This window comes from Trematomus bernacchii, unplaced genomic scaffold (assembly GCF_902827165.1).
Source record: "Trematomus bernacchii unplaced genomic scaffold, fTreBer1.1, whole genome shotgun sequence".
Classification (NCBI taxonomy): Eukaryota; Metazoa; Chordata; class Actinopteri; order Perciformes; family Nototheniidae; genus Trematomus; species Trematomus bernacchii.
The window spans coordinates 1,660,797-1,671,198 of NW_022987409.1; the positions used below are offsets into that span (position 1 = coordinate 1,660,797).

The window sequence follows — 10,402 nt, forward strand, 5'->3', positions numbered from 1 at the left end:
CAAACTGCTTGTATCATGCCCTATCAGGAGCACAGCCATTTAAACAACGCACTCCCAGAACAACTGAAAGAAGTTTACTCGTGGTTCTGAATCAGGATACAGCTGTGACTTTTCTTCAGGTGGCAGCCTCTTCTCTAGGGTCACAGCAAAGTGTAATCTGCCCATCTGAGAGTCAGATAAATATCCAGAAAAAGTTAGCAGGATTGATGGTGAGTACAGCATGGACACACAATCCTCCATTGTCCTTGAGCAAAATTTAAAAAATCTTCAGTTGTTAAGACGTCAGCTCGGTTTCAAGCAGCTTCCTTTGTTACATATTGTGCCTATTACTTACGTTCCAGTAGTATTAATGGGAACTGAAAGCATGCTGTATGGATAGGTTCTGCAGGTAACGGTGTACCATGTTAACAAACCAAGTGGCTGTAGTTCAGGGTCACATGGAGCTGTGACCTGCAGCTCTTCAGCACCAGGGACAGCTCTGAACACTCTCCAGGCTCCATGGAGCGAGCTGTCCGAGGGTCCAACTCATGGACACATAATGGACGGTCATTACATACTGATTGTAAACATTACAGTTTCTAATATAATCTCAATCTCTTCATAGTAGAGTATTTTCTCTTAGTATAAAAGCACTCTTGGACTTTGTTTTGTACCAACAGTAAAGCTGTTTCTCCAAACACTTATTTTGGGTTACATTTAGTCACTTTTTTAGTGTGCGCATTTGACACTTTCTTCAGTGATTTTGTTAGAGACACAAACTGAGCGCCCCCTTATTTAAACACCTGCAAGGACAACTGTGAAAATGATGCAGTTAAATCAGTTGCAATGGACACGTTATTCAAAGTGATTTTTATTTCAGTCAGGCTAAATCGGCTTTGATACCAAAGAAATGAAAAAATAAAAATAGTACAACAAAGTACATCATTTTACAAATACTCAAAATGGAGGTCTGACATATCAGAATAATCAAATAAATTCAAACATGTCACAGTCATAACAAAAATAGAAAAAGTCAATACAGTACATAGAATGCAATAGGAGCTATATACTTGAAGTGTTTGCTATACCATAGACTTTACAAAATTCTACTAGAAAAACTCCCAGTACCAATGGAATATCAGGTAATATAAAATGTAAAAAAAAAAAACATACAACGAAAAAGAAAACACTTGTGGTGTGAGTGTGTGCATTCATACAGGTGCAATATGCATGCAAATCTGCCTGTGTGACAAACGATAAAAGCAGCTACAGTTTGTAAATGATTATGTGTGTCATGGGTTTGACAGCAGCTGTTTAAAAATGACATGTGATGTCACTGCCAAACTGTTTTGTAAAGCACAAAACAAGTGATAGAAAAGGATGCACCTGATGATTACAAATCTCATGTATTGGTCAGTTTCCCCCCCATAAAAACAGCATCAGCTGACGGTCAGGTTTTTCAAAATAAGAGAATGTTAGCTCGAAACTAAATTGAAGACCGGTATTTTACGAAATATTCAACTTACAGTATGTCGTATAGTGTTTGGTTGAAGTAACTGATCAATCCAGTAACAGCATCAGAGATGAGAGGGTGGTTTCGGTGCAACCCTGATATAGCAAGGCCAAAGAGTTGTGCTAACAGCTTAACGAGTCAAAGCCAAAGGTTTTTGTTGGCAAAGAAATTAAGACTTTTTGTTACCATCTTTGTCCCACCGATTCAAAATGAAACAAAGATGGTTAAAGTGATTATGATAAGCTCCGTGTGTCTTTGTCGTGTGTTTCATGTGAGGGTGGACCTTGGCACTGACCGGCTCCCCTCAGGGAAACCTCTTAAAAAGATTGATGGATCAGACAAAAGTACACAGACAAATGCCACTACAAAAGTCCACTAGTAACCAGAACAATAACAATAGTAATAATAATTATGTTCCTCATCTGTATATGTGGTGTTTTTATTCTTTCTCCCACATTAAGGGAGTAAAAAATAGATAATTTGGCAGAAAAAGAAACGGTGTTATCTCGACAGTCAGCTCTGTGTCTTTGAGCGTGAGAGGGTGCAGATAATTAGCTGTGATGCTAATCCGTTTGCTCCTGGGAGCTTCCATGGAGACAGCAGTTACTATGGTTACTGCATGCCTTCTGTCTCTGTATCTAGTGTGTGTAACAGTCCAGGAGAGAGTGTGTGTGTCTATATTGTATTTATACGCACAATATGTGTTTGACGGGAGCCTTGGGCTCTGCAGGCAGACTGGTAGTTATAGTTTGATCCCCCCACTGAAGATATTAAGACTTCTAAAGCTGATCTGCGATCTGCTCAGCTACATCTGGACATTTCCCGGAGCTCCGGACTGAGAGGAGGTCTGACGTTTCCATCGGGGGTGGGGCTTGTTGATATGATGTCACTCTGGGCCGGAGCCCTGGTTCTGCTGGTATATGGAGGCTTTGTCCTTCAGCAGAACCAGGCACAGGTGGCAGCTCCAGCTCCCTGTACACACACACACACACACACACAAATCAGGCCAGACTCAGGAAATCACAGGCGTATAAAATACTAGTGATGTATCAAATGTATTTTATTTATATCACTGCAAAATATTTCTCAAAAAGAGCTCTCTAAAGAGGAGCGAAACATTTGTTCATGTTGTTTAGAAAGGCTAAATGCCAAACAAAAGATGTTTGCAGCTTTTGAAGGTTGATCTTGTTAACTTTAGCAGTGTGCAGTGTGAGCTTACCCTCTGGTGGTTCAGTCATGGGGGGGCTTAGACAGTACATGTGGTAACCTCGGTCACAGTCATCACAGAACAGCAGCTGGTCCTGCAAACACACAACATCATGTTGAGTCCACTGATTGGACAAGAGGAAAAGTTTTCACATCTCTCCATCTTCAGATGTCACAGTTGTTCAGAAACATGTCTAGGGCTTTTGATTTGATAGGTGAGAACCAGCCTTCTTGGTTCACTCTTTGAACCCTTATAATGATTCATTCATTCAGTTTTTGAGAACATCTAGGTTATTTAATTGTCAACATTTTATTATGAATATACATTTGGATTCCAATTTTCCATGAAAGAGAAATTACAAAAAAAGTTAGTGTATACTTAATTAGTATATAGTCAGCAACAACAGATAAAGGGTCTCACGTCGTTCTCCGAGGTGCCGCAGACGTTGCAGCACTTGCACTCGATGCACTGCCAGCGGTAGGTCTTCACTGCAGCCATCATCACGGGGGTGAACTGCAGGCATGTGGGGTGGCCTGCAGGGGGGGTGAAGAAACGTTGTCAAGGAAGATACAAATAACCATGCCATGAGAGAACAGAAAGGCATGGTAACAGTAACTAAGAGGCGCTTAGTGACAGTGGTGAAATGAACACGACGAGAGTACCTGAGCGTCCACAGTCTGAGCAGGACACCAGCCCCTCTGATTGGCCGGTCTTCTGGTTCATAGTGGAGTCTCCCAGACAGAAGTCACAGTAGTCGTTGGGCAGAGCCAGCCCGTTGGGACCCTTTTTAGGCGCTGAGCGGGAGAAAGAGTGAAGAAAACCTTTAGTGTACATTAAAACTATCATTTTAAATTGAGATATAGAGTTGAGTTACATCAATAGTTACATGTATAGAAAAACTGTTTATAAATCAAATATTTTAAATATTGAAGCACTGTTTTACAAACCTGTTCATGCGGCATCAGCCAACACCAGCTTTTTAGCTCAGTAACTGGCTGATGATTTATCTAACCCATGATCCAAACTAAAGAATGAGTGACAACTGACAAAACGCACTTGAATGGATGTACTAACACGGAGTTGCGTGCACTAAAGAAAACAATGCGATGGATATGTTTGGGGGGAAAAAACAAAACACAGATGGAAGCTATGTCCCCGAGAGGAACACTGAGTTTAATCCCAGCTATGAGATTAAAAATTAAAAAAAATTAAAACAGCAGTACAAAAACCAAAAACAATGAGAGAGACTTCCCCTGTACAAACACACACATGCTACACAGCATGCACCCAACCCCCCCCCCTCCCCCCCTCTCTCTCAGCACAAGAGAGTGACTCACTCTTCGGTGCCTCAGGCTGACGAGGAGTGGGTGGTGCCTCGATCTCCTCGCGGTCCTCGCCCTCCTCCTCTGCCAGGTGAGAGTGTGTATAGTGGTAGCTCAGGCCAGGACGGTTCTTGTAGCGCTTCCCACAAACTGACACACACACACACGGTCATACAAAACAGTTATAGTGATGGCGGATTGTTATTATCACCGTCCAGAAGGCCCGAAGCGGACACACACCCTATGCCGTTCATCGCCCCACAACCGGCTTTACTTTTCTATTTCTAAACTTATTTTCACATGGTTGATATTTGACTGACGCGCTTTGAAGCAAACTCTTACAGCGGAGACAAGCATTTGCACAGTGAGCCAGCAGGAAGTTAAACACAGCATACACAGAGCGGCATCTCAGGAAGAATAAAAAACGCATTTGGGCGGGCAGCCTTTCAAATTGTTTTCAAGCTTAAACTGTAGGTGGGGTCTTTCAGGTTAAACCATGCATGGCAGAAGGCTTGTTTTTGACTTTCAGAGGTAAAAATCTAAAGCCTTGCTTGCATGACACACAGACGATGCAAAGGAAGCTCCTACTCACTGTCGCAGGCGTACGGTTTGTCCCTTTCCTCCAGCGCCGCAGCAGCAGCTTCCTGTTTTTTCTTCCCATTCTTGTCACTGCGACCCTATAGAATCCATATTACAGTTGACAGATAGTACACTACTGAAACTACAATTCCACGGGGAACTGACTGCAGAAGGAGAGGCGGTACTCACCTTGGACTTGCTCTTGCCTCGTCTCTTGGGGGTCTCGTCCTCAAAGTCATCATCATCAAGGTCGTCCAAGTAGTCGTCATGGTCAAGGACTCGCTGCAGGGAGACGGGCTGGATTAGGTCTCACTGTGAGGACATTCTTTACATTTTGAGTTTGATACTTTGGATTAACTTTACTCTAAGATGTATTTCCGTTTTTTTCTATTGGTGTTATTCATATTCCCAAAAAACGATTAAAATGTTTTGTATTATCATCAAACAGTTCAAAAAAAGATCAGCCCAGATTAATAGAGACTTAAAGAAATAAATTCAATCAAGAAGCTAAAATCTTAGGGCAGTTATTACCAGATAAGACAAGAAGACGTGCCATAAAATCCTTTTGGAGTGACTGAAAGTTATTTCCAGACCAAATGCTAAGTTCACTTTTCCACATGTCATTTGTTGTTCTGTGATGCTCTAATGTAAGTTGCATAATCAGAAAATGAGAATGTTTAGCCAGCTTTGAGCCGCACCTTGCGGATGCGCCCAGAGGACGTGTGAGTGGTGGCCGAGGTGGCAGGGGGCTCCACAGGTGCCGAGTCATCCTCAGGGGCGCGGACGTCTAACACAGCGCTCCTCCTATCCACGGGCTCCCCCTTCAGAAGGGCCTCCAGACTGCTGCCGTCCACCGGCCCCAGCGCCTCACGCTTCAGACCCAGCTCCACATCTGCTATACACACCAAGCAAAATGGTAACGCATGCAATGACATGAGCAGAGAGGGACACACAAACAGACTCATTATTCACAGAACAGGGGCTCCTACTTGCAACCAATAAATATGATAGAATATGATGTATAGAATGTCACTGGTTAATGGATGAAAGAACCAAACTGGAGTGTTTTTGTGAAAAAAAGGGATACCTGCTTTGAGAGGGGGGAAGGCCAGACGGGGGTCCTCAGGGGGGTGAGAGCGGCGCTTCTTCCTCCAGCGACGGGCTGGGTAGCTGTACAGCTGCCCCGGAGCTACACCTGAGGAGACACACAGCAGTGCATGTAGGAGAACCAGCAGCTGGAGTACTTAAATGTGCTCTTTGGAACTTAAAACTCTCAAAATAGTTAAGTCTATATTAGTCTTGAAAGTAGTGTTGAGCAATTAGTCGGAATTTAATTGAAATAGCATTATTGACTAGTGCAATATCTACACCGCATGAGGCGCAATATTTGTACAAATAAAAGAGCAAGGATTGGCCTAGAAATGTCCTTGTACAGACTTGAGTACAAACCCTTGCAAAAAATCAAGCTGTAACAATTTACAGATATTTCTCTATGAAAATGAGAATAATGGTGCAAATATTATCATTCCCAATGAGCAATTACATATTTTTTCCATATTGTTCAGCCCTTATTGAAAGGTGTCTTCTGAACAGGTGGCCTGCTCCAAATTAAAATAATTAAAAAAAAAAATCTCACATCAAACGAGAACTTTTATATGTAACTTTAATAACAAATTTACAAATGTAGCATTTATTGAAAGGGTGATATGATTTGATTATAAAATCCTATCATGAATGAACTGATGAATGAACTAATAATACTGAATTGTCACTCAGCTCTAGTTAAATACCTGCACTCCGGTGTCTCTTCTCCATCCAGATGTAACAGTTGGACTGGGCCACCCCAGTCTGAGAGTCCAGGAAAGGCATGAGGATGCTGCGCTCAGCACACAACCGAGCGTTGTAACTATGACACTGCTCCATGGCATCTCTGTAATACTGCTCTCCCAGCCTGAAAGGTAAATGTGGGACACCGAGGTCAAATAACACAGAACAAGAGAGACTGTTAATAACCATAAATGGACAGCGTGTGAAAACCCCCCACTATTGAGCTCCAATATAGTGTATGCAAGTAGTATCTGTAACTGTATATGCAATCTTACCTATGTAATCTACTCTATTGCAGTACTTTGCAACTTAAAATGTTCTTGTTTTGTTGAATTTGTCAGCAACTTGTAACACTGGAACCTCTTAGATAGATTATACAGTGTTGCTTTATCCCCTTGTAAAAACATTACATCTGACAAAAGAAAACCATCCCTTAAATTGAATAGCCAAGGTTGACAAATGACTAGCCACTTACTGGCTTTTTTCTGGAGCTTTCATGAGAATCAAACCAAACTTCTTCAAAAAGATATTTGTAATGTGACTAGAGTTTGTGACTAGAGTATATTTGTATAACCCTTAAATGTCTAGTTATTGGCAACCAACTATGAATCCTATAAGTGACATATACATAAAGAATATTGTTATATCACAACCAAATACATGTTACCGATCTGAAAGCATAGAAAGATACAAATATATCTGTATAAACTGATATAGTTATACAGTGGATCAGCCAGGCCAATTGATCAGTTGGGTTCTATTAACTGTGACCCTTATATAGTTTGGAGTCAGGCAATTAGAAATCTATCTCATTTATTGTGTATTTTAATCTTTTCCTGTATAAAATAAAATCATTATCACAATGAGAACACAGCAGCCATTTTCGGTGCATCTAAAAAGTATCATTACTATGGTACACGAGTGAGTGGCCTTCATCACAAACGCAGTACTTATTCTCGGCTTCAAACCAATTTGTCGCATTGTAGTACTAGCCTGCTCACAGACTGTTGCTCTTACTGTGCTATCTCTGCATTTACCAGCGTACACATTATAGCCAAGCCTGGGTTCACTACAAAGCCTAACACCAGCAACAACGATGGAGGATGTAGGAACAAAAGGTTGATTGTTAGCAAGCCTCTCGTCACACACAACAAAGCACCCGCCAAGCTGACAGCTTTCTGCTACATTAACTATCATCCCCAAGCGACATGGCAGCAATAGTTTGGATATTTTGTGTTAAACAGCACTTTGAGTATCTAAGTTAGGCATACTAAATGGCTAAAACACAGCTCCACAATGGGTTCGCCTCATTTATATGTGCTCAATGCTAACAAGCTAACATTAGCTCATTGGGTAACGTTACTCTCCTGGGACAAATATTGTATTGAAGATTGACCATGCGAAGTTTACACATTTCAGCACTCGGCAGTAACATTAAGCATAATCATTTTTACATTCACCAATGTGTGGCTGTTCGTTTAAGTCTCACAATAAATAAAGGTAAACTTACACTTTCACAACACTGTCGACGGCCGCCGCCATGTTTGCTTATTGCGGTTGTGTAAAGTGCCACTGCGCATGCGTACACACATTAGTGACCGTTACTGCCTCCTTGGGTAAAAACGTGAAGTGTACATATTATACAGACATCATGGCATGACCATTACTGTGCAGAGTAATTGTGTTAGACATTTTCATATTTGATATGTTTAATTGTAATAGAAATGTCCATTTAATGTGTTGGCGTATTCAAGTGTCTTTTACATGAGAGTGGGAAAGTACTGAGTCCTTCTTTCCCACATAAAACAACGCATGTTTTCATTTACAATTAACTGTGTAGCTTCGTATTACTAGTGAGTTGTTTTTGCACTTGGTGGGCAGTTACAAAGATGCAGGTGTTTCAACAGCTTAATAGCACCTCGGCTCCGGCCAGGTGTCCGCGATCGCGCTGATTCCACCGGGTCCGTCTGCGCCGCGTTACGGCTGCGCCGCGGTTTTGGTCCGGCCTCCTCCGGCGTCATACCCTACCAGGCGCGTTTCAGAAGCATTTCAGAAGCGGAGAGTCTTGCCTGCCGGCTCGCAGTTTTTGTTGATTTGGGCATATTTCCTGGACAGGCTACTTTGTACAGACAAAGTTAATAATAACTGTAATATTCCAGTTATAAACGACATGAATCAAAGATGTGTTGCTGTATTTTAGTGGTAAAAAAAATGCATTCATCATCATAATTATTCTATATATATAATTTACACAGTGCCTGTAAACCGGAGGAGAACGCTGGCATTTATCCTCCTACTTGAAAGACTACGGAGGGATAGGGTCTGCAAAATTAGTTTGTGTGTGTGTATATATATAGGTCTATATAGCTCTGAACGTTCCACTTCCTGCCTGCCCGACCTTACGTTACGGCTGCGCCGCGACAAAAATAGGATTCGATCCTAATTTTAGAAAAGCCCTGCGCCGAGCCGCTTCTGGGACGCTTCTGGGACGCGTCTGAGCCGTAACGCGCCGCGTGTGGTGGAATAGCACCCATTGACTAGAGTGGCCGCGATCACCTTGAGCACCGCGGCGCAGCCGTAACGCGTCCGTAACGCGCCGCAGACGGACCCGGTGGAATCTAGAAAAGCCCTGCGCCGAGCCGCTTCTGGGACGCTTCTGGGACGCGTCTGAGCCGTAACGCGCCGCGTGTGGTGGAATAGCACCCATTGACTAGAGTGGCCGCGATCACCTTGAGCACCGCGGCGCAGCCGTACGCGTCCGTAACGCGCCGCAGACGGACCCGGTGGAATCTAGGGGTTACCTGCAACACACCTGCACAAAGGCTCTGGGGCCGTCACAATCACCCCTGCTATAACTGGAATTCATTTCAGCTTGTTTGGACACACAGTCAGTGAGTTTGAAGTGGTCGGTTGAAGCAACAGTTCTTCAATCAGTCCGTCAGTCGTGCACGATGAGTCTGAACATCCCAGGACTCGTGGTGATGGTGCTCTTCTACCTGCTGGTGCTGGGCACCGGCATTTGGGCCTCCATGAAGTCCAATCGACTGAAGAAGAGCAGCCAGGCGGACATTACAGAGATCACTCTGCTGGGGAACAGAGGGATCAGCCTGGTGGTGGGAATCTTCACCATGACAGGTGAGTGGGGGGTTACAAATAAAGTATTCAAATAAGTAGTTTGATGACATCTAGATGCATTTTAAATAAACAAAATCTATCAATTTGATCATGAATTTTCACATGCAATTTAAAAAAAAAAAAAAAAAAAAGTATGGACACAGTATTATGTCTCACTAGTGGTGAAAAAAGTATTCAGATATTTACTTATACCTTATCATTTAATTGTTAAATTATATTTTGCAATAATCTAAATTGACAAAGTAACTAAAGTTCTCAAATGTATGTAGTGAAAAGTATAAATATTGGCTTCCAAAATGTAGTGGAGGAGCTCAAGGAAGGTACTCAAGACTAATTGTAAACCTTCAGGGTGATGTGTGTGTGTGTGTGTGTGTGACCGTGTGTGTGTGACCGTGTGTGTGTGTGACCAACAGCTACATCTGTTGGAGGGGGCTTTATCGTCGGGCTGACAGAGGTAGTGTACACTCCAACCATGGGGCTGGCCTGGGCTGTCATACCAGTAGCAGTAGCCCTCTCTTTCATTGTTGGTAAGACATAAAAATGGCAATAAGTCAACCCGCATTGACCATATTGCTATACAAAAGCTGTGTGTCATCGACATTACAGTGGGAGGAAATGTTTAAATTATTTGGCCCAAGGAAGCATGTATAGAACAAAATGGGGTCTCGAAAGTGACTCCTCAGGAAATTTACAACACACAAGAGTATAAATATGTTTTTCAGTCTGAATATAAAACGGTCAATGAAGGGGACCAACCTGATAGTGGTGCTGTTTCACAATCTAGGAGTCTATTGCAATGCAGTTGAAATGTAATGGTAAATCAGTTAAGAACAAATGACA

The 10,402-nt window shown here is 42.5% G+C and overlaps 1 protein-coding gene across 2 annotated transcripts; it reads right to left on the bottom strand.

Annotated features, from left to right (window-relative positions):
* Positions 1-832: 832 nt before the first annotated feature.
* dpf2l (D4, zinc and double PHD fingers family 2, like) lies at positions 833-8,004 on the bottom strand. Of its 2 annotated transcripts, none has more exons than XM_034136969.1 (11): positions 7,938-7,969; positions 6,391-6,551; positions 5,688-5,795; positions 5,299-5,495; positions 4,790-4,882; positions 4,614-4,698; positions 4,037-4,171; positions 3,362-3,493; positions 3,120-3,232; positions 2,712-2,793; positions 833-2,464 (listed from the first exon to the last, which is right to left on the bottom strand). In XM_034136969.1, exons 1-11 carry the CDS (start codon positions 7,967-7,969, stop codon positions 2,379-2,381), a joined length of 1,224 nt encoding a protein of 407 aa, XP_033992860.1. In that variant the 3' UTR covers positions 833-2,378. The 2 variants fall into 2 exon arrangements, with proteins under 2 accessions (XP_033992860.1, XP_033992869.1); XM_034136978.1 differs by having other exon boundaries at positions 2,294-2,464; positions 5,299-5,492; positions 7,938-8,004.
* Positions 8,005-10,402: the final 2,398 nt, after the last annotated feature.